Source organism: Anomaloglossus baeobatrachus, chromosome 1, assembly GCF_048569485.1.
Source record: "Anomaloglossus baeobatrachus isolate aAnoBae1 chromosome 1, aAnoBae1.hap1, whole genome shotgun sequence".
NCBI lineage: Eukaryota > Metazoa > Chordata > Amphibia > Anura > Aromobatidae > Anomaloglossus > Anomaloglossus baeobatrachus.
Genome location: NC_134353.1, coordinates 74,296,496 through 74,321,071, shown reverse-complemented (window position 1 = coordinate 74,321,071; position 24,576 = coordinate 74,296,496). Strand labels below are relative to the sequence as shown.

General features: G+C 45.9%; 1 protein-coding gene across 2 annotated transcripts in view; it reads left to right on the top strand.

The window, feature by feature from the left end:
- SORCS2 (sortilin related VPS10 domain containing receptor 2) overlaps positions 1 to 24,576 on the top strand; it is a 1,328,268-nt gene that overhangs the window by 1,063,472 nt on the left and 240,220 nt on the right. For both annotated transcript variants that reach the window (XM_075346856.1, XM_075346855.1), the window contains exon 8: positions 23,531 to 23,620. In XM_075346856.1, the coding sequence (XP_075202971.1) occupies positions 23,531 to 23,620 (90 nt within the window). The remainder of the gene's footprint in view (positions 1 to 23,530; positions 23,621 to 24,576) is intronic.

The following is a 24,576-nucleotide window of genomic DNA, read 5'->3' as shown; positions in this document are numbered from 1 at the left end:
AGGCGGTGGGGGAGCAGGGGATACTGCAGGCGGTGCGGCAGATGTCCCGGATGCTCGCTGCGGGCACTGTGAGGCAGAAACATACAGAAACTGTCAGCGGTGCAGGTTTCAAATAAATGGCGTCCATATTCGGCGTGTGGTGACCCTGAATATATCAGGGTGGCACAGGGTACTGGAATCCTTACCCAGGGTGCCGGGCCTACTCCCCATGGTTCCAGGTTCCTAATAACCGCTGTCACACCATCATCACTACAAATCCTAACCACACCTCACATCAAACCTGTCAGACACACCAGTGGGTTGGTTAAGCTTGGATAGCGCCACCCACCTACGGGTCAGTCAGACTGGTGGGAGGGAGGAAATGCAGAGCAGAGCTTAGCGTCAGTTCTGTAGTAGCCCTCAGAGAGTTAGGAGCCGGGGAGTTGTAGCTCCCAGGGAGACGACAGGTTGGGTCGCAGTTGGGGACCGGTGGCAGCGACCTTGGAAAGGATGCGACGGGCATAGCCTAGGAGGACTGTCTGCATCAGAACAGAACCCCAAAAGAACCGACTGGTACTGAACAAGGCGGGGTCCAGGACCCTAGGTCAGGAGCAGGTTCATCCGCCCTAATTATTAACCTGGGAGGGAGAATATCTTCACGAACTTCCCTAGGAGCTCAGAGAGTGAAGGCTTCAGCACAGTGCGGGAGATTGGGTTTCCCAGAAAAGCAACCCAACTGAAATCCCAAGTGCCAGCCATCAAGAGCACAGCTGCCATACACACGGTTAGTGGGGCCCCAACATTTTCACGCAAGGGGCCACAACGAACACTAAAATTGTGCACGGAGGCAAAGGGCTGGACTATCAAGTGACACCGGTGGGAGCGGACACCTGGACGGGCTCCCCTGTAGTGAATGGATGCACAGAGACTTTGGTTTATCTTCAGTGTAAGTGTCTGCTATGTAATCCTCATCCAGCACCACGACAACCTACAGTGTACAGTACTCTGTTTCCCCTGCACCCTACTCTCCCCAGCATTCTCAAAAACCCCAGAGGCCGGGGCCTTCTCTACCTACGGAGGGACTGACACCTTGCTGCCCCACGCCATCTGCCCCGGTGCTCCCTTCGGCAGCGGCGGAACTCCCCTTACCGCAACCTGTAGGTGGCGTCACGAACATTTATCCCCTGTAAATACCCCCTTACATTTGAGTGGCCGCAAGCCCCCGGGTCCGGAGACCCTCGAGCCACAGCAACGTCCGGATCCAAGCAGTTTGACTACTGCAGGGGCGGCACAGGTGCATGTGCAAATTGAGCTAGATTAAGGCTCAATTACAAGCCGAGATCTTATCTGTGCACGTGCCATTTTCCTTAAGTCCGCTGCTGTGAGATCAATAGGCAAGAGGCAGTGCGGTGGTGTAGATGAGATCTTGAGCTGAGAGCTCAATTTGCGCACGTGCCAACTCCAGGCAAAAATATTTAATGCCCATACCATCGACATTTTCAGAATGGCCCCTGCCTTACCGTTTGCACCTAGCACTAGCACTGCCCGCAGCACAACGCACCGTCTGCAGCATTGCCCCTGCCTCCTATGACCATTCTCCCCCACCCCACGGTAAGCTACAGTCGGCTTATAAGATGCACCCCTCATTTTCTTCCCAAATTTTTGTTAGGAAAAGTACATCTTATAATCTGAAAGAAACGTAAATAATCTAATATATAAAGCTGAGTGTATGTATGTATGTATGTATGTATGTATGCATGCATGTATGCATGTATGCATGTATGAATGTATGCATGTATGTATGTATGTATGTATGTATGTGTGTATGTCCGCTAAAGGAATTTGCACCGTCCTATACAATCACAAAATTTTGCACAGACGCCCCATTTGACTCAGGGAACATCATAGACTGTTTTGAGGAGAAATTTTAACCCCGCGCTTTACAGTTATTCGCCAAAAAACCTACTTCCATTAAAGTCAGTGGAGCTGGGAGCCACAGTGCAGTCATAACTTCAGAAGAATGCGCAGCCACGCCCTTAAATGGAATGCTGGCATGTCACAATGCAGCCAGAGAAAGAGCTAGACAGGAAAAGAGACAGACAAAGAGACAGGGAAAGAGACAGACAGAGAAAGAGACAGACAAAGAGACAGGGAAAGAGACAGACAGAGAAAGAGACAGACATACAGAGAGACAGACACAGGAAAAGAGACAGAGAGGAAAAGAGACAGAGAGGAAAAGAGACAGACAGAGACTGACAGGGAAAGAGACAGGCAGACAAAGAGATATAGAGAGACAGAGAAAGACAGAGACTGGGAGAGAAACAGAGACAATTACTATCCCGGGCAACGCTGGGTGCTACAGCTAGTAAAGTAAATATAACTCCGCTACTTCACAGATTTTCACCTATTGCGCAGGGGTCTCTGGAATGTAACTCCCTTGATAGGTGAGGGATCACTGTATTTCTTAAACCTTAAATTCCTCACAGTACCCCCCTTTCATTCTAATAAAAGCTTTACAACCCCTTGGTATTCAAGCAACTTCATCAGGTTGTCACTTGGAATGGTTTCCAATGACCAGGTATGCCTTGTCAAGAGTTAATTTTGTTGAATCACCGGCCCTCGGAGTTTTGCAGAGGCTGAATTGGTATAAAGTTCCAAATAGCGCTGAGCCCTATTCCATTACAATTCCAAGCCAGAATATTCGCAAGAACAACTCAACTAACAAAAAACAATTTATGCCCATCATTACTTTAAAGGGTGCTTTACACGCTGTGACATCGCTAACGATATATCGTCGGGGTCACGGTGTTTGTGACGCACATCCGGCGTCGTTAGCGACATCGCAGCGTGTGACACCTATGAACTACCTTAAACAATCTTAAAGAGGCAAAAATCGTTGGCCTGTGACACGTCGCTCATTTACCAAAAATCGTTGTCTGATCAGTAGCGAGGTTGTTCGTCTTTCCTGTGGCGTCACTTATCTCTATGTGTGACACCGCAGGAACGACGAACATCTCCTTACCTGCATCCACCGGCAATAAGGAAGTAAGCAGGTGGGCGGCATGTTCCGGCCGCTCATCTCCGCCTCTCCTCTGCTATTGGGCGGCCGCTTAGTGACGCCGCAGTGATGTCGCTATGACGCCGAATGCACCTCGCCCTTGAAGGAGGGATTGTTCGGCGGTCACAGCGACGTCGCTGAAAAGGTATGTGCCTTTGACGCTGCCATAGCGATAATGTTCGCTACGGCAGCGATCACCAAATGTCGCACGAACGACGGGGGCGGGTGCTATCGTGCAAGACATCGCTAGCTAACAGTAGTGATGTCGCAGCGTGTAAAGCACCCTTTACTGTGCAGAATTATTAGGCAACTTAATAAAAAAACAATATATTCCCATCTCACTCCTTTATTTTTTTTTACCAGGTAAACCATTATAACTGCACAAAATTTAGAAATAAACATTTCTGACATGCAGAAACAAAACCCCAAAAAATTAGTGACCAATATAGCCTCCTTTCCTTATGATGACACTCAACAGCCTACCATCCATAGATTCTGTCAGTTGCTTGATCTGTTTACGATCAACATTGCGTGCAGCAGCCACCACAGCCTCCAGACACTATTCCCAGAGGTGTACTGTTTTCCCTCCCTGTAGATCTTACATTTTATTAGGGACCACAGGTCCTCTATGGGGTTCAAATCAGGTGAACAAGGGGGCCACGTCATTATTTTCTTTATCGTTCCTATGGGAGACCCAGACAATGGGTGTTTAGCTTCTGCCTCCGGAGGACACACAAAGTACTACACTTAAAAGTGTAGCTCCTCCCTCTGAGCTTATACACCCCCTGGAGAACCAGATCTAGCCAGTTTATCGCTTTGTGTTCAGGAGGCATACATCCACACATGCATTCTCATCTGATTTTTGATTTTTGGAAAGAGTTTGAAGAAAAGCGGGTCCAAGTCTGGACCCCCGGCATGTCCCTCCTCACCCCACTGTGTCGGCGGTGTTGTTAAGGTTGATTCCAAGGCTGGAGCCTTACATGCCGCGCTCCTTCACCATCCCTCCTGGGCTCTGGCTTGAAGTGGGAGCCAGCACGGTTCTCCATGCTTGGCAGGAGACCGGTCTCCATCCGCAGCCCTTCAGGATCCTGCTGGACCGGAGCACTCATCCCCAGGGACTTGGAACCCTGCGTCTCAGCAAGCTAAGTACCTGAGACGTTTATATATTGGGGGTCCCTGTACTTTATTGTTGTAGGAGAGTGTGCTGATTGTGTTTTATGACATTTCCGGCGGGTTCTCTGGCTGTCGCCTGAGAACCGCGCCGATGGTGCCTGCGCGCCGGCCGCACCGCTCAAATTTAGGCCCCGACTTCGCCGGAGGCCTAGTTTCGATTTCACTGCCCTCGCATGTCACTCATGCAGAGGGACAGGCTCGGCTCCGCCCGGCGGCCGTTCTGCACAGGGGAGGGACACTCCTCACTGCAGTGCATGTCCCCTCCCCTGTAGGTCTCTATGGCCCTCCAGATCCCGCTCCCAAGCAAGTCCCGCCCCCTCTCTTCACTCCGGCGGCCCTGCGATCAGTCATTGCAGCGCTGGTCTGCAGCATCTCTGCTGAGGTGCTGTGCTTGGGGGTCCGGGCTTCGGGATCTGGAGGGCACACAACACCGCTCCAGCGGTCTGGTAAGACACAACCTCTGGTTGTGGACCTCTGTATATACTCTCTGGGGGTCATTCTCTGGCAGAGCCCCCACTCCAGCAGCATGTCTCACACGAGGAGCAAGACTCCAAAGCTGTATTCAGTATGCACTGCATGTAAGCTCCTACTGCCTGAACCGAGCACCTATCCACATTGTGATGCCTGCTCTAACCTGACGGTACCTCAGCCTGGAGTCTCACCCCCAGTGGTCTCTCAGGCTGCTCCTGCTCCTGTGGCTGAACCCCCGGCTTGGGTAGAATCCTTTTCTAGGTCTATCTCCCAGTCTTTTGCCGACTCCATGGGAATTCTGTCCAGGACTTTGCTGAACATGCATCAGCCCCCTTCACAGGGTGCCTCTGCTGCTAGTGTCTCTCAGGACCGGAGCTCACAAAGGATTCATCATCTGGTCCCAGACCCCGTCCTTCTAAGAAGAGACGCAGGGTTCCCTCTCCTTCCTCGTCCCGCGGCTCTGTTTCAGGAGCTGACTCGCAGGACGAGGAGGATGCCTTTACGGGGGGCTCGGAGGTTAACTCCATGTACCCCATTGATCTGTCCGAAAGTGACTCCGATGTTAGTGATTTGATTGCGTCCATTAATTCTGTACTGGATATCAATATGCCAGTATCAGAGGAACAACCCTCTCTGGCAGAAAAGCACCAGTTTACCTCGCCTAAGAGGGCAAAGAGTGTGTTCTTTAACCACTCCAGTTTTCAGGCCGCTGTGACCAAGCCCAGGGCCTGTCCTGACAAACGCTTCCCAAAGCGTGGTTCTGATGACCGTTTTCTCTTTCCACCTGAGGTGGTCAAGGAGTGGGCTCATTCCGCAAAGGTAGACCCCCCAGTGTCTAGACTCTCAGCCCGGACCGTTGTATCGGTAGCTGATGGCACTTCTCTTAAGGATTCCACTGACCGCCAGATTGACCTTCTGGCCAAATCTGTATATGAAGCGGCAGGGGCCTCGTTCTCCCCGACTTTTGCAGCAGTGTGGGCTCTCAAAGCCATCTCTGCTTCTCTAGAGGGGATGCATTCCCTCGCCAGGGAATCTATGCCCGAAATGGTTACCTTAACTTCCCAAGCTTCAGCTTTTTCATCCTATGCCATGTCTGCCATGCTGGAGGCTTCTCACCGCACTGCGGTGGCTTCGGCTAATTCCCTCGCTATCCGCAGGATCTTGTGGCTTCGAGAGTGGAAGGCAGATGCTTCTTCAAAGAAGTACCTTGCTTGACTCCCTTTTGCTGGGTCCCGGCTGTTCGGTGAACAGCTGGATGAAATTATTAAGGAAGCTACTGGCGGGAAGAGTACTTCCATGCCACAAACCAAAACCAGGAAACCTGGCCAGGGCAGGAATCAGTCGAGGTTTCGTTCCTTTCGTTCCTCCAACTGGTCGTCCTCTAAGCCCTCGGCCTCGTCCACTAACTCGGCCCATGACCAGAAATCCAACTGGCGCCCAAAAGCGCGTCCACAAAAGACCGCAGGAGGTGCTGCCTCCTCGTGACTATCTGTCCGCGCCAGCAACGTCCTTAGTCGGTGGCAGGCTCTCCCACTTTGGCGACGCGTGGTTTCAACACGTCTCCGATCAGTGGGTGCGGGATATCATCTCCCACGGCTACAGGATAGAATTCTCTTCCAGCCCGCCAAACAGATTTTTTCTGTCAACTCCCCCCTGCTCCAAGGCCGCCGCCTTCTCGCAGGCCGTGGCATCCTTGCAGGCCAACGGGGTAATTGTACCGGTTCCCGCCCGGGAACGGTTCAGAGGTTTCTACTCAAATCTCTTCCTAGTCCCCAAAAAGGACGGTTCCTTCCGGCCCATCCTGGATCTCAAGCTTCTCAACAAGCATGTTCAGGTGCGGCATTTTCGCATGGAGTCTCTGCGATCAGTCATTGCCTCAATGACCCAAGGGGATTTCCTGGCATCCATCGACATCAGAGATGCCTATCTGCATGTGCCAATTGCAGTTTCACACCAGCATTGGCTACGTTTTGCAATCGGAGAGGAACATTTCCAATTCGTGGCTCTCCCCTTCGGGTTGGCCACAGCTCCTCGGGTATTCACCAAGGTCATGGCAGCAGTGATTGCGGTCCTGCACCTACAGGGGTTGGCAGTGATCCCTTACCTGGACGACCTTCTAATCAAGGCTTTATCCAGCATAGACTGTCAGCGGAGTGTCTCGCTCACTCTCGCCACTCTAGCCCAATTCGGGTGGCTTGTCAATCTTCCCAAATCCACTCTGACTCCGACTCAGAGTCTCACGTACCTAGGGATGCAGTTCGAGACTCTGCCGGCACTTGTGAAGTTGCCCTTAGTCAAACAGCAGTCCCTCCAACTGGCGGTGCGCTCTCTGCTGAGGCACCGCCGTTATCCCCTCAGGCGCCTGATTCAGGTGCTGGGTCAGATGGGCGTCAATGGAGGCTGTTCCCTTTTCCCAGTTCCATCTGCGTCCCCTGCAGCTGGACATTCTCCGCTGTTGGGACAAGCGGCCTTCCTTCTTGCACAGGTTAGTGGCTCTGTCGCCACAGACCAGGAGCTCTCTTCAGTGGTGGCTTCGGCCCCTCTCTCTGTCTCAGGGGCGCTTCTTTCTGGCCCCGTCCTGGGTGATCCTCACCACGGATGCCAGTCTATCCGGCTGGGGAGCGGTATGTCTCCACCACCGAGCGCAGGGCACTTGGACTCCGTCCGAGTCAGCCCTTTCGATCAATGTGCTGGAAACCAGAGCCATGCTTCTGGCTCTCCTAGCTTTTCACCACCTGTTGGCGGGCAAGCACATCAGAGTCCAGTCAGACAACGCGACAGCGGTTGCCTACATCAATCACCAAGGCGGGACACGCAGCCGCCTGGCAATGTTGGAGGTACAACGCATCCTTCAATGGGCGGAGGACTCCAAGTCCACGATATCCGCAGTCCACATTCCAGGCGTGGAAAACTGGGAGGCAGATTATCTCAGCCGTCAAACCGTGGACGGTGGCGAGTGGTCCCTGCACCCGGCAGTTTTTCAGTCAATCTGCCGCAAATGGGGCACTCCGGACGTGGACCTAATGGCATCCCGTCACAACAACAAAGTTCCCGTTTACGTGGCTCGCTCCCACGATCCTCAGGCATTCGCCACGGACGCTCTGGTTCAAGACTGGTCCCAGTTTCGTCTGTCCTACGTGTTTCCCCATCTAGCTCTCTTGCCCAGAGTCCTGCGCAAGATCAGAATGGAGGGCTGTCGAGTCATCCTCATTGCTCCGGACTGGCCCAGGCGAGCTTGGTACCCAGACCTGCTCCATCTGTCCGTAGAGGTGCCGTGGCATCTTCCGGACCGTCCAGACCTTCTCTCACAAGGTCCGTTTTTCCGCCAGAATTCTGCGGCTCTCAGATTGACGGCGTGGTTCTTGAGTCCTGGATCTTGATGGCTTCTGGTATCCCTCCTGAAGTCATCTCCACTATGACTCGGGCCCGTAAGTCTTCCTCCGCCAAGATCTATCACAGGTCTTGGAAAATTTTCCTGTCATGGTGTCGCTCTTCCGGCCATCCTCCTTGGCCTTTTTCCTTGCCGACCCTTCTGTCTTTTCTACAGTCCGGTCTGCAGCTGGGACTGTCCCTCAACTCTCTTAAGGGACAAGTCTCGGCTCTGTCAGTGCTGTTCCAGCGGCGTATCGCCCGGCTGGCTCAGGTCCGCACCTTCATGCAAGGCGCGTCTCACATCATTCCACCTTACCGGCGGCCCTTGGATCCCTGGGACCTCAATTTGGTTCTCACGGTTATGCAGAAACCCCCCTTTGAGACTCTTAGGGAGGTTTCTTTGTTTCGTCTTTCACAGAAAGTGGTCTTTCTAGTGGCCATAACTTCCCTCAGGAGAGTCTCCGATTTGGCTGCGCTCTCTTCGGAGTCACCTTTTTTGGTTTTTCATCAAGACAAGGTGGTTCTCTGTCCGACTCCGGACTTTCTTCCTAAGGTGGTCTCTCCTTTCCACCTTAACCAGGACATTACCCTACCTTCCTTTTGTCCGGCTCCTGTTCATCGCTTTGAAAAAGCTTTGCATACTCTGGATCTGGTGCGTGCTCTTCGGATCTATGTGTCTCGCACCGCTGCTCTTAGGCGGTGCACCTCTCTTTTTGTGCTAACCACAGGTCGGCGCAAGGGCCTCTCTAAGGGCTGCTTCTAAGCCGACCTTAGCCCGTTGGATTAGGTCGACCATTTCGGATGCCTACCAGTGTTCTCAGGTGCCTCCCCCGCCGGGGATCAAGGCACACTCGACCAGAGCTGTTGGTGCCTCTTTGGCTTTCAGGCACCAGGCTACGGCTCAACAAGTCTGTCAGGCTGCCACTTGGACTAGCCTGCATACCTTTTCAAAGCACTACCAAGTGCATGCTCATGCTTCGGCAGATGCGAGCTTGGGCAGACGCATCCTTCAGGCGGCTGTCGCCCATTTGTGAAGTTAGGCTCCGCCTACTTCTTAGGTTTTCTGTTTATTCCCACCCATGGACTGCTTTGAGACGTCCCATTGTCTGGGTCTCCCATAGGAACGATAAAGAAAAAGAGAATTTTGTTTACTTACCGTAAATTCTTTTTCTTATAGTTCCGTATTGGGAGACCCAGCTCCCTCCCTGTTGCCTGTTGGCAATTTCTTGTTCCGCGTGTTATCACCAGCTGTTATCGTGGACAGAGTCTCCGGTTGTTCCGGTTCTTGCTCTGTTTTACTTGTGGGTGGCTATTCTCCTTCAGCTTTTGCACTAAACTGGCTAGATCTGGTTCTCCAGGGGGTGTATAAGCTCAGAGGGAGGAGCTACACTTTTAAGGGTAGTACTTTGTGTGTCCTCCGGAGGCAGAAGCTAAACACCTATTGTCTTGGTCTCCCAATACGGAACTTTAAGAAAAAGAATTTACGGTAAGTAAACAAAATTCTCTTTTTTTCATCTTTTAGACCTTTACTGGCCAGCTACGTTGTGGAGTACTTGGATGCATGTGATGGAGAATTGTCCTGCATGAAAATCATGTTTTTCTTGAACGATAATGACTTCTTCCTGTACCACTGCTAGAAGAAGTTGTCTTCCAGAAACTGGCAGTAGGTCTGGGAGATGAGCTTCACTCCATCCTGAACCCGAAAAGGTCCCACAAGTTCATCTTTGATGATACCAGCCCATACCAGTGCCCACCTCCACCTTGCTGGCGTCTGAGTCGGAGTGGAGCTCTCTGCCTTTTACTGATCCAGCCTCTGGTCCATCCATCTGGCCCATCAGGAGTCACTCTCATTTCATCAGTCCATAAAACCTTTGAAAAATCAGTCTTAAGATATTTCTTGGCCCAGTCTTGACATTTTATCTTATGTTTCATGTTCAAAGGTGGTCATTTTTCAGCCTTCCTTACCTTGGCCATGTCCCTGAGTATGGCACTCCTTGTGCTTTTTGATACTCCAGTAATGTTGCAGTTCTGAAATATGGCCAAACTGGTGGCAGATGGCATCTTGGCAGCTTCACGTTTGATTTTCCTCAATTCATGGGCAGTTATTTTGCGCCATTTTTGCCCAACACTCTTCTAGCGACCCTGTTGGCTATTTGCCATGAAACGCTTGATTGTTTGGTGATCACGCTTCAAAGGTTTGTCAATTTCAAGACTGCTGCATCCCTCTGCAAGACATCTCACAATTTTGGACTTTTCAGAGCCCGTCAAATCTCTCTTCTAACCCATTTTGCCAAAGGAAAGGAAGTTGCCTAATAATTAAGCACACCTTATATAGGGTGTTGATGTAATTACACCACACCCCTCCTCATTACAGAGATGCACATCACATGATTTACTTAATTGGTAGTTGGCTCTCAGCCTATACAGCTTGGAGTAGGACGACATGTATAAAAATTATCATGTGATCAAAATACTCATTTGCCTAATAATTCTGCACATAGTGTAAGTGTCTCACCTTAATTCAAGGGAGACCTTAGCAGTATCCCTTCACACAATAAACCTCATTGTGCCTTCTATCAGATGTTTATATCAGATGCCAATACAGTTAAAAGCAATGATCAAAGAAGGAGCACTCCACTCCCTCCTCCATCATTTTCCCGCTGTGTCTATGCTCTGACGTCTCAGCGCAGGGGTGCAATTACGTCATTACTGTGCACCCGCTTTACCTAGATGTGCAGAGCTGCAGAACACAGGCTAAGGAGACTGACAGAACAGAGGGGAAAGAGGACAGTTGAGTACTTTTTTTATTTATTTATTTTTTTCAGAGAGTACATTGGTGGAAGATTATGGGGTGTGCATAATACTATTTGAACGACTACGGGGGTGCATTATAATATATGGAGGACTATAGAGGTTGTATTATACTTATTGGAAGACTATGGTGGTGCATTTTAATATATTGAGGACTATGGGTGGTGCATTATACTTTTTGAAGGACTATGGGGTGTATTATAATATATGAAGGACTATGGGTGGTGCATTATACTTTTTGGAGGACTATGAGGGTGCATTATAATATATGGAGAACTATAAGGTTAAAGCAGGCTGAGAGGAAAGGGAAATCTGCACTGTGATGTGCTGATGATTAGATAGTTTATCATAGTGCACTAGCTGCACATCGCAGTGCCTATCGCATCAAAGCACCACACTGTAAAACAGGCTGAGAGGAGAATGAAGTGTTGTCTGGGCATGTGTCACTGACAGAGAGGTAGCCCAATCACCACCAGTATCATGCTCTGCTCAGTTTGTCCGATACTGATCTCCAGATTAGAAGGATCAAAGCTAAAACATCAACATAGGATCACGAAAGATCATCTTACAGGAGCATTGTAGGAAGTAAAAGTATTTAGGAAAGTGTGAGTTAGGAATAGTTAGGACAAATGAAAGTGGGTTACAACGTCTTTTATACATGGTGGTTATAGTTTATATAGTTTAATCCAAGTAATAAATTCCCTTTAGCATTTGTCTGAAATTTCTAGTGTATTGTGTATAACAGAATCCACCATTAGCAGAATCACATCAAACATGTAAAAGAGCTCCTGAAATGAAGATGTCAGGACTCGGGAGATTCCTGCTGTCCAAAACAACAGGTATATTATTCTCTAAAATGCTCCAAAGTTTCAAAGAAAATATACTTTACTACTTCCACCTGTGGTATCATTCATTTACTATTTGGTGGTAATACAGTATATCACAAAAGTTAGTACACCCCTCATAGTTTAGTAAATATTTTAATATATGTTTCCATGGGACAACATTAAAGATCTGACCCTGGGATACAATGTAAAGTAGTCAATGTACAGCTTGTATAACGGTGTAAATTTGGTGCCCTCTAAATAACTCAACACACAGCCATTAATGTCTAAATCACTGGCAACAAAAGTGAGGACACCCCTAAGTAAAAATGGTCAAATTGTGCCAAATTAGCCATTTTCTTTCTCTAGTGTCATGTGACTCATTAATGTTGCAAGGTCTCAGATGTGACCCGAGAGCATGTGTGTTACATTTGGTGTTATCTCTCACACACTCATACTTTTCACTTGAAGTTCAACATGGCACCTCATGGCAAAGAATTCTTTAACGATCTGAAAAAAATAATTGTTGCTACATAAAGATGTCCTAGGCTATAAGAAGATTGCCACCACCCTGACACTGAGCAGCAGCACGGTGGCCAAGACCATACAGCGGTTTAACAAGACAAGTTCCATTCAGAACAGGACTCACCATGATTGACCAAAGAAGTTGAGTGCACGTGCTCAGCGTCTTATCCAGAGGTTGTCTTTTAAAAATAGACGTATGAGTGTTGCCAGCGTTGCTGCAGATATTTCAGGGGTGGGGATCAGCATGTCAGTGTTCAGACCATATGCCACACACTTCATCAAATTGGTCTGCATGGCTGTCGTCCCAGAAGGAAGCCTCTTCTCTGATGATGTATGAGAAAGCCCGCAAACAGTTTACTGAAGACAAGCAGACTAAGGACATGGATTACTGGAACCATGTCCTATGGTCTGATGAAACTAAGATAAACTTATTTGGTTCAGATGGTGTCAAGCGTGTGTCGCAGCAACCAGGTGAGGGGAACAAAGACAAGTGTGTCTTGACTACAATCAAGCATGGTGGTGCATGAGTGCTGCTGGCTGTGGTGAGCTACACTTTATTACGGGAACCATGAATGCCAACATGTACTGTAACATACTAAAGCAGAGCATGATCACCTCCCTTCGGAAACTGAGCCACAGGGAAGAATTCCAACTTGATAACAATCCCAAACATATCTTCAAGGCCACCACTGCATTGCTAAAGAAACTGAGGGTAAAGGTGCTGGATTGGCCAAGTATAACGTTTGCACCCGGTTTAGAGGTGGTGAGCGGGATTAGTGGACCCACTGCACCACAGAGGAGACCCAGGCTTACCCCTTTAGTAGAGGCAGACACCTGGTACCACTCCCAGGGCAGTGACTCAGGAATAGGCGGGTACAGGTAGGTTGACTGAGGCAGGCTGGACAGACGGGTACGGATAGGAGAGGTCACATGGCAGGAATAGAAAGGTATGGGAAGGCAGGTACTGGAGACTGACACAGGGATAACAGGACAGGAGTTCAGGACCCGACAACTAGCTAGATAGCTGACTGGAGGCTGATTAACGAAGTGTTGTGCAGGCACCTCCCCTAATGAGAGTGTGCCTTAAATACACAGTGCCTTTTAGCTGAGAGACATTTCCTGGAAATGGCACACCAGCCCTTTAAAAGCAGGTCAGGTGCACGCGCTTGTCTTAAGTGCACTCCTAGGATCCCTGTGCGGCATGTACAGGGCCCGGGAGGGAAAAGAGGCAGAAGTACATGTGCATGAGGAGGATACAACCTAGTCGGTACAGAGAGTAAGTCGGTGTCTCTGCAGAGACGCTGGCGCTATACCATGCATGTTTCCAGACCTAAACCCTATTGAGTATCTGTGGGGCATCCTCAAATGGAAGGTGGAGGAGCGTAAGGCCTCTAACATCCACCAGCTTAGCGTAGCGGTATTTCTCCCTTGTATGTGGTATCATTTGGTCACAATGTGGTGGTAATATGCGGTCTGGTCACAGTGTGGTGGTATTTCTCCCTTCCTTGTATGTGACATTCAGTCACTATGTGGTGGTAATATGTGATCTAATTATGGTATTTTGCACATATTTCGCTTGTGGCTGCTTAGGCCAGAAATTAGGTGCAGCAGACAGTTAAGGTGATAGATGGAGATAATTTAAAAAAACTTGGAGAAAATCATTTAATACTATTCACCATAGGAGGAAGTGACTGACAGTGAGTGGACCTGACGGAGGAACTGAGACTATACATGAAGGTACTGGTGGGGTAAGAGGGGGAAAATGCTTATACTTTTAACTTGTTTTTTTTGGGGGGGGGCAGGGGGGTGATCAAAGTGTTTGAAAATATGTGTGGCTGTGAAATTGGTGGGGTTCTTTTACACAAACCGGGGACCTGTTGTTAAAAATTTGAATCCCACCCTTGCCTCAGAACTACGCCTTTGCATCTTCAGAAATATGAACGTTATGTTGTATTTGATCTTTCTATAATGTTATCTGAAGATATAACTCAGTGTTCAGCACAATAAATAATCAAAAATCCAGGCAAGGCAGGATGTAGTTTGGTCCATAAATCTATGTAATCTAATTATATTCTGTGTGGTGTCCGGCCACTTCGCTGTTACCTCCTGAATCTCTTGCTGGTGTCAAAAGAAAGAATTTAAATCAAAAGTGCTACCAGCGGCAGATAGGGGTAATTCATTTTACTTGATGTTCATGCTGCCGTGATGAGGAGGGACAGTGATTGATGGTATAAATGGCTTCTGCCTTTATGAACTGCACATTTTCGAGATATGATGCGAAGTTGAATGATTTATGAAAATGGAAGGTAAACATAGGTTTTGCTGCTACATGCAAATTTACTATCACTGTCACTTCTAGAAACATCAGTTACTAGAAAACCCTTTACTTCCAGAAATTAGGTCATGACAAGTGTGGACTGATTTGAGATGTGCTGATGTAAGAAAATGGACACAATACCCACGTTCCCCCTTGAAGACACTAGTGTTATTGTGAACAATAATGTGAACTGTCACATGCATTAGTCCTGTTGAAATGTGTTTTTGCCTGCCAACAGGGCAAAATTGGAGTTAATATTTGAGATTAGACCAGAGTGGGAGGGGCTAGGGTGAAGGAACAGTGACAGTTTCCTGTCAGGATCACAGATAGGGCTCAGCGTGTGGTAGTGACAGACCTAAAGCAGGCTTTACACGCTACGACATCGCTAGCAATTGCTAGCGATATCGAGCATGTAAGCACCCGCCCCTGTCATGTGTGCGATATCGTGTGTTCGCTGCCGTAGCGAACATTATCGCTACGGCAGCGTCACACGCACTTACCTGCTTGGCAGCGTCGCTGTGACTGCCGAACAATCCCTCCCTCAAGGGGGAGGGATGTTCGGCATCACAGCGACGTCACCGCGACGTCACTAAGTGGCCGGCCAATCAAAGCGGAGGGGCGGAGATGAGCGGGACGTAACATCCCGCCCACCTCCTTCCTTCCGTATTGCGTCATTCCGCATTCCTTCCACATTGCGGCCGGCTGCAGGTAAGGAGACGTTCCTCGCTCCTGCGGTGTCACACACAGTGATGTGTGCTGCCGCAGGAGCGACGAACAACATCGATAATCAACCTTTACCGATTTTTGGTTTTGGGACGACTACTCCATGGTGAATGATTTTCACCATTTTTGAGGTCACTTAAGGTTCCTGGTAAGTGTCACACGCTGCAATATCGTTAATGACGCCGGATGTGCGTCACTAACAACGTGACCCCGACGATAAAACATTAACGATATCGTAGTGTGTAAAGCCCCCTTAAGGTCTGACTAGTTCATGAGGTGGGTGTCCTTGATGTGAGAGGAGGTCAAGGTAGAAGATAGGATGATCAGGATTGCAGAGAGAGTTGACGGAAGTACAGAGCAATTGAGGGAAGATGGGTCCTGAAACAGGACGCCTAGCAGTCTAGACCCAAGTTTGTAACATTATGGGCGTAGAAGGCAAGAAAGGGCACGAAGATCCATTCAGCCCTCCACAGGTTACGCCTACTGAAGGGAGTGTTGTGTCTGGGAGTGCCAGCTCAGAGTGGAGTGTCTGCCCCTGGAGGGTGAACTGGAAGAGGAAGGCCTGCCCAGTGCAGTGTGACAAATGTGCAGAGGCATTGATAGAACGGGAGGGTGAGCTGAGACAGACCCCACCTAGTAAAAGGCGGACCAGTTACGCAGGACGCTGGGAGTAGAGCAGTCCAGCAGCATTAGCCTGCTGGAAGTTGAGGTGCAAGCAGTGCTGTACAGTGACTGAGAGTGCAGTGGCGAGTGAAGGCCCTATGCATGGTATGTTGTCCAGAGGCTAGGAAGCAGCCACAGGTGATGGCATTAATGGAGGAAGGGAGAAGGTCACCATGACCCTTGAAAAAAAGCCTGAGTTGGAGGCCGAGCCTCATACCTTACCCTCGTTTATGGCCTGGTTTATTTTACAACAGAGGTCTCCTTCAATGAACTGTTTATCATCTGGTCATAGCCAGCTGAAGTCAACAGCATCATGCTGCCCGTAAGGGCAGAATGCCCCCTTTGTACAAGTCCATACGCACAGCCAGGACCTACACTTTCATTAAACGAGCTGGGGCGTAAAAGTACTTTGCCCCCAACTACTGCCCATGGCCACTTCCTGTAACTAAAGCGCGTCTTTGAATGCCAAAAATCCTTCAGGTGAATCCCATTAAGGGGGTAATGCTGTTATTTTATAATGTTTATGAATTAAAGTGTTATATTTTATTTTTTTCCTGGATTGGAGCTACTGTATTTTTCTTCACATTTTCTTGTTTAAACTGTTTGTGCCACACCATTAATACTGGCACCCATCTAGGATTCCCAGCATGTAATATATAGCAGCAATATAGTTAGGTCCCTTAGATGTGCCCATCCTGATGCTTTGCCTCGTCTCTTCCTGTTGCCCTGGTTAAGTGGCAAACTAGGTAATATATGAAGTTGATACCAGCTGTGACTTGCCAGCTGGCATCATGCCCTGGTATTAGTAATGGGTGGGCGTCTAGCAGACACCCCCATTACTAATCCAGTAGTGGTAAATAGTCAAAAAATATTTTTGACCTCTGTTTTGCATTACCAGACACGGTAAAACTGTCAGCTGCAGGCTACAGCTGTCTGTTTTATCTTACCTGGCTACTAAGAATAGGGGGGAACACATGTCGTGTGCTTTTTTTTCTTTTTAATGACTTATTTTTTGGCTAAAGACAAGGTTAAACACCTTTTCGTTCCACATGAAAGGCACTATAGTGTGCCAAATTATAATATACACAAAAGATGGGACATTATATACAGTATGTGTTGCACATCTATTAATCTAGCTTTGACAGTGTGTAAAACTCCATGTTAAAAATGCATGAGTGTGTGCCGAGCGTTTTTCGAGCACCCGTTGACTTGTAATGGCGAGGTGTGTAGGCACTCGCAGCACACCATATTTTGCAGAGGGAAAACTAGAAGATGTGCTCTGCTCTATTGTTTAACATTGGTGCGAGTCCAATGCAATTTTTTATCGCATTGCACTCGCAGATTTTATATGCAGATGTGACCGAACCCTAATGTGACAATACAAATTAAATTAATGGTCTCCAAACTTGCCAATTTTGGTGGGTCTGACCAGCCATCTAGTGTGTATTCTGGTATCATCAGGCCAAGTGCACACATTGAGTAATTGGTGAATTTTTAATCTCAGTATTTGTAGCCAAAACCAGGAGTGGGACAATCTTTTTTTTTTTTTTTTTTTAGGTTAAATAAGCTGCTGTGTCTGGGAGCATCTTAGGCTATGTGCGCACGTGTGCGTAATTCATGCAGTTACGCTGCGCTTTGTAGCGCAGCGTAACTGCATGCGTCCTGCGTCCCCTGCACAATCTATGTAGATTGTGCAGGGGCCGTGCGCACGTGGCGTCTTAGAGCGCAGCGCTTCGGCTGCTGCCCGAAGCGCTGCGTTCTAGAAGTGACATGTCACTTCTTCCGTGCGCTTTGCCGGCAGCCCCTGCTCTGTCTATGGCAGGAGCTGCAGGCAGAGCGCATGGAATCGGCTTTTTTTTTTTTCTCTACGGACATTTGCTGCAGCGATTTGAAGCGCACGTGTGCTCTTCAGATCGCTGCAGAAAATTCTGCAGTGACTGTACGCAACGTGCGCACATAGCCTAACCCTAACTCCCTTCTCCAAATCATGGGAATAGTGGAGTTCCAAGAAATACCTGTTGGCCTGAATGATAACTTGTTTGAGAGCTACCTAATAGCTCACAGCTACCATGAGGAATTAGATTGAAAGCTTCAAAAACCCCACTCACATAATGCAATAGACATATAGATTCGGTGAAAGATAAGTAAAACATAATAACACTTATGAAAATGTATCAAATGTACTTCGACCGTAAACTGATTAACTCTGCTTGTTGTTGTTGGAAACAGTAAGCAAGCTTTGCATCAAACACATCCTTCAAGCCGTACCTTATCTCTTATAATATAGTGGGTGTAAGGACCTATGGTCTTGTTTTTCCCCTGAAGACACCAATCGCGTCAATGCTGTGTAATGTAATGGATAATAGAGATAAGTGTTAGTATTATAAGATACAAGTAAAATATATCTTTGTACCGTGTTAGCCAGTAGAGATAAAAAAATTGTTTAAAAGAACAGAGTCCTCAGTGGTTGATACCTTTTAATGGCTAACTGAAAAGATGGTAATAATTGCAAGCTTTCGAGACTACTCAGGTCTCTTCATCAGGCATGGTATAACACAAAATCTGAAGAGTCACGTATTTATACACAACAGGACTTAGAATAGTGCAGTAAAAAAAAAAAAAGAACAAGTTATATGAAACAGAACTATCTCTATGGCAGGGGGACAAGCTGTTCTAGCCATAAATACTGCTGCAGTATTTATGGCTAGAACAGCTTGTCCCCCTGCCATAGAGATAGTTCTGTTTCATATAACTTGTTCTTTTTTTTTTTTTTTTACTGCACTATTCTAAGTCCTGTTGTGTATAAATACGTGACTCTTCAGATTTTGTGTTATACCATGCCTGATGAAGAGACCTGAGTAGTCTCGAAAGCTTGCAATTATTACCATCTTTTCAGTTAGCCATTAAAAGGTATCAACCACTGAGGACTCTGTTCTTTTAAACAATTTTTTTATTATAAGATAGGAAGGTATAATGTGTAACATGTGGGAGTGTTGATAATGTAATGTGAAATGTTCTCCTATAATGTAAGGCATAGCAGTGTTATGTAGGATGTGATAATGCAGAACAATATAATGTATGTGTTTAGAAATTGTTACGTTGTTACGCTCACTGCTAGAGATGGTAAGGCGTCGAGCAGGAGTGGACCCACCAGGGCCGCTACTAGGAATTTCAGGGCCCTATACTGGGAAAATGTTCTGGCCCCCTAGAGATTATGCCCACCTCAGCTCTACCTCCACCCCTCAAACCTCCACAGTCTCACTGCCACTATATATATATCTATATGTGTATATATATATGTGTATATATATACACACATATATATATATATATATATATATATATACACATACATACATACATACATACATACATACATACATACATACACACACACACACAGTCATGTCCTAAAATGTTAACACCCTTGACCTGAAGTATTTCCCTGAGAAAATTAATGATATACCCCCTACACCACCCCTATCAAAATGCAATCTCTACACTACTCCTCTCCATAATACACCCCATACACTGCCCCTCTCCATAATATACACTCTACACAATACACCCTCTACAACACCCTTCTCCATAATATCTCTCCCACACTGCCCCTATGTATAATATCCCCCACACACTGCCCCTCTGTATAATATACCCCCACACAATGCGTCTCTGTATATGTCTTCCTCACACACTGCCTCTCTGTATAATATCCCCACAAACACTCCTCCTATGTATAATATCCCCTACACAATGCCCCTCTTTATAATATCCCACACACATTGCTCCTCTGTATAATATCCCCCACACACACTGTCCCACTATAATATCTGTCCCACACACATTGCCTCTCAGTATAACATTCCACACACACACACACACACACACACACACACACACACACACACTGACTCTCTGTATGATATCACTCACATACACTGCCCCTCTGTATACAATCCCTCCACACAAGCTGCCCAACTTTATATTATCCTCCCACACTGTCCCTCGGTATATTGCCTCACACGTTATCCCTCTGTAAAGCACTCCCCCACACACAATGCCCCTGTGTATACACACACACACACACACAAATACACACACTGCTCCTTGCAACAGTTTGTTTAGAAAGAAGTAGTGCCCCACCATGTAATAAATATAAATAAATGGAGGGGTGCTAACAAAAACTATTAAAAAAAATTAATTGTAACATGAGAGGAAAAAAGCTGATTACTAAAAATGTGAAGACCCAGCATTTATTAATACAAAACAGATAAGGATGGTAAAAACAAAGGTTAAAAACATGATTGACAAGAGAAAAAGAATGGATGAAATAGAGGTATGGACATAATAATCCTGTATTTATCCCCAATGAAGTATCAGGGTGCAGATAATAGAATGCACAATAAGTATATAAACAAGGCAGTGTTCGCAGATAAATGATATAATCCAAAAATACACAATACCTGGCTCTGGAGCCTCACCTTAAAAGTAATGTGGCAGTAAGTTAATAGATGGTACGTATTCATCCTTTGTTTTTGTCATCCTTCTATGTTTGTATCGTTAAAAGCAAAGTTTATATATACTGGATTACTGGAAACATGTCCTGTGGATAAGACCAAGATACACCTATTTGGTTCTCAAAGAATAATCTTTGTTTTCAGATCATTTGAGAGTTGTTTTGAGGAGCCCATGATGCCACTCTTCATAGGAGATTCAAATAGGTGAACAACTTGCAAGTGGCCACCTTAAATACCTTTTCTCATGATTGGATACACCTGCCTATGAAGTTCAAAGCTCAATGAGGTTACAAAACCAATTTAGTGCTTCAGTAAGTCAGTAAAAAGTAGTTAGGAGTATTCAAATCTAGAAATTGATAAGGGTGCCCATACTTTTGCACCGGTCAAATTTTGTTTAAATGCGGATTGCACATTTTTTGTTAGTACAATAAACCTCATTTCAATCCAGAAATATTACTCAGTCCATCAGTTATTAGATATATGAAACTGAAATAGCTGTTGCAAAAACCCAAATTGTTATAAAGAAAAAAGGTTAACATTAATAGGGGTGCCCAAACTTTTTCATATGACTGTACAAGCTGCACACTGTACATTGTATCGCAGGGTCAGATCTTCAGTGTTGTCCCATGAAAAGATATAATAACATATTTACAAAAATATGAGGGACACTTCAAGGGGTTGTAAAAAGAACCAAGATCAAGTTCTTCAATGGTAGTAAGACAAAAAACAAACTTAAATACAAGTATAATCACGTGGTGACTGTTACGGCGGGAAAGGGAATCACGCATGAACAATAGTGTATAAGGGACAACAATACGTCACAGAAAGGAAAGTAATAAAGGTTAAATATACTCTAGTACAGTTTACTGGATCAAAGCTCTAATATCAAGGCAGGTATACAAAAATGCCCCATAGAAGTTATTGATGGAATAAAAATATTTCTATAATTTGGTCAAAGATGTACAGAATGGTGAGTATATCTGTATAATAAAAAGACTGCGCGGTTATATTGTAAAGTATTAGGGTAATAGTCCCAGTGAACAATAAATATGTAGATATTATTATGCACATCTTTTGCATTGCTGATGGAATAAGGATTAATTCAATTAATTAACCATTGTATGATACATTAAAAATACATAAACTCTGGCTGCAACAGTATCCCCTGTGAAATCATGAATGTACACTAGATTAAGTCTATAGTTTTATCACTTGCTGAGGAGTATGTACAGCGCATATGATATAAATGGCTGTCACGGCAAGGATAGAAACTTTGAGGTCAACAAATTAAGAAATGCAACATATTGATGCATTGTATGGAACAAAAAAGGCAGTACTATGTGTGTAATATAATGCTGGCTATCTGCACAATGTTAATAGCCACACAGTACTGGTGGCATAATGTATACTAGTAAACAATGAGAAGTAAAGACCAAGGAACTGTGTTTTAGAGAACAACACACAATTTCCTAAATGTCATTGTGTAGTCCTGTGTAATTATATCCTAACATGAGGAAACTCGCAGTATTCTAAGCTTATTTCATAAATTGACTTTATTTTAAAGCACATAATAAAAATGTAAATAAAATAAATGTAAAAGAACACTGATCAAAATTCGAGAACACTTTCAGATACCTGCAGGTTATTGGTGTTAATCTGGCACCTGGTGCTAATTTCCTTAATTATCTGAAAAACTCTGTAAATGGCATCCTAACTTTCCATTTTACACTGACTTTTCAAAAATGGTTTGCCGTTCCAAAGTGACTGAAACCCTCCAGCAGCAGGTCGTCTAGATGAAGACCAAAGGGGTGACCCTATCAGCCATAGCAAGAGAAGTTGGTGGTTCCAAGTCTGTGATTTGGATTTTGAGAATATTGCATCTTTCCAGCATCATAAACTCTTTCAAGTTCCCAAAGAAGGCTGGTCACCCTCAAAAGAAAAATGCAAAAGAGGACAGGATAATGTAGAGGATCTCCATGGGTAATCGTTTCACCACTGCAGCTGTAATTGCTCACCAGTTCAGCACTGAACAGGGTAAGGATCTGTCTCGTCATACAGTGTCACGACGTTTAAGAGCATTTGGACTGAAAGCTCTTGCTACAGTGGCCAAACCTCTCATTAGCAGAAATAATCAAAAGGAGCATGTTGTGTGGACAGAGGAGAAGTGGTTCACAGTTCAGTGATGAAAGCAAGGTTAATTTATTTGGGTCTAATGGGAAACATTATGTTTGTCGACAAACTGGAGAAAGACTGAATACAAAATTTTTTAAGAAGTCAGTGAAAGTTGGTGGAGGAAGTGTCATGGTTTGGGGAATATTTTCTGCAGCAGGAGTTGGACCTCTCCTACAGCTACATGGCAGAGTGAATGCAAGTGTGGATCAGAACCTTCTTCAACAACACATGGTTCCTTACTGCATTCATCACTCAAACAGCCAACAATTTTCATGCAGGACAATGCCCCCTGTCACACAGCAAACCCCACCACGAGGAGTAATGAAGATGCCGAAGAGAGAAGACTTTGCATGGAGAGTGAGTGAAAGTTGGGATAAAGCCCCGAACTGCCGGGGCAGCGGGACTACCCCCTTAAATCTAGACAATCCCCCTCAATCTATGTGTGAAAAGTACAGATGCCGACCCCACCACGGGGAGCAATGAAGACGCCATAGAGAGAACACTTTGCACGGAGAGCGAGTGAAAGTCGGGACAAAGCCCTGAGTTGTTGGGGCAGCGGGACTGCAACCCTTAAATCAGGACAGTCCCCCTCAATCCGTGACGGTTGAAATCTATAGCTCAGGATCATTCATGTAATGTATGGATACAGAGCAGAATAGTGATTGCAGGTCTGAAGTATAATACAGCATGAAACAGTCAGTACAGGATAAGTAGTATAATTCATATAAAAAAAAGACAGCACCAGCAGAATAATGAGCGCAGTTCTGGAGAATATTAATATTTTACTAATATATATAGTATTATAATTGTTGTGGTACATGAAGTGCATAAAATATCAACTTGCTTCTCGATTACTTATGGAATGTATCGTCCATAGTTTGTATCATTGCTCTAATATTTTATATTTGGATTGTGCTTTTTGCAGACAACGACAGGAAACCAGAGTAAATACTATGTATCCTACCGACGAAAAGACTTTGTGCAGATGAAACTTCCAAAATATGCTCTTCCGAAGGTGAGTTAAACAGTTTTTCTGGTATAGAGCGAGGAACCATGGGCTGTTTTGGGGATGAGGATTTGTGTAAACAACACGTTGTGAGATCAGAACCCAATGATTATACTGAGATGAGAACAAGAACGTCACCGCTCGGTCTGAAATCCAAAAGTTACAGTTGTAGAACAGCAATGCCTGAGGCAGTAAACAGCAGTGTAAATATAACAGTGCCAGCCTCATAGTACCGTCTGTGTATTATTGCCAGTCAGTCCGCTGATCTGTGGGGGTGCAGAATGTCTTCCCGCCAGCAATCACAAATTTGTAGAGAGATTAATTGTAGATGGGTACAGATAAGATTTTAGATTTAATATACAAAAAATGGTACAGGGCTTATAAAATTACAAATAGATGAAATAATAAAAAAAAAACCACACAAGGCTAAAACACTACAAAAATATATTAAATACAAAAGTATCTTACGGCTGGAATCTGTGAGACCACATGGCGGAGTAAAACTCGCAGTTCCCGCTGCCATCAGCGGCCCCGAGGCACCAAAGTGTTGCCATGATATAGCGGGGTCGGATGACGACTCCTGGCGCTGTCATGACTCACTTCCTGTGAGAGCCGGCAAAGCATCGCTCTAATCAGGAGAAACGCTCAGAGTATACAGTCATAAAGTCCCCTAGCGGGACTAGTAAATTCAATAAAAAATGTAAAAAAAAAGTTTTGAAAAAATAAAAAAAAAATAAAAGTTCAAATCACACACCTTTACCCCACTGAAAATAATACAAAAATAAACATTTGGGATCTCCGCTTTCATAAATGCCCTATCTATCAACCTAAAATCATTTAATCTGATCGGTACATGGCGTGGCGAGGAAAAAATGACAAAGTTATGGTTTTGTCGTCACCGCAACATTGCATTAAAATGCAATAACAGGCGATCAAAACATCGCATATACACAAAAATGGTATAA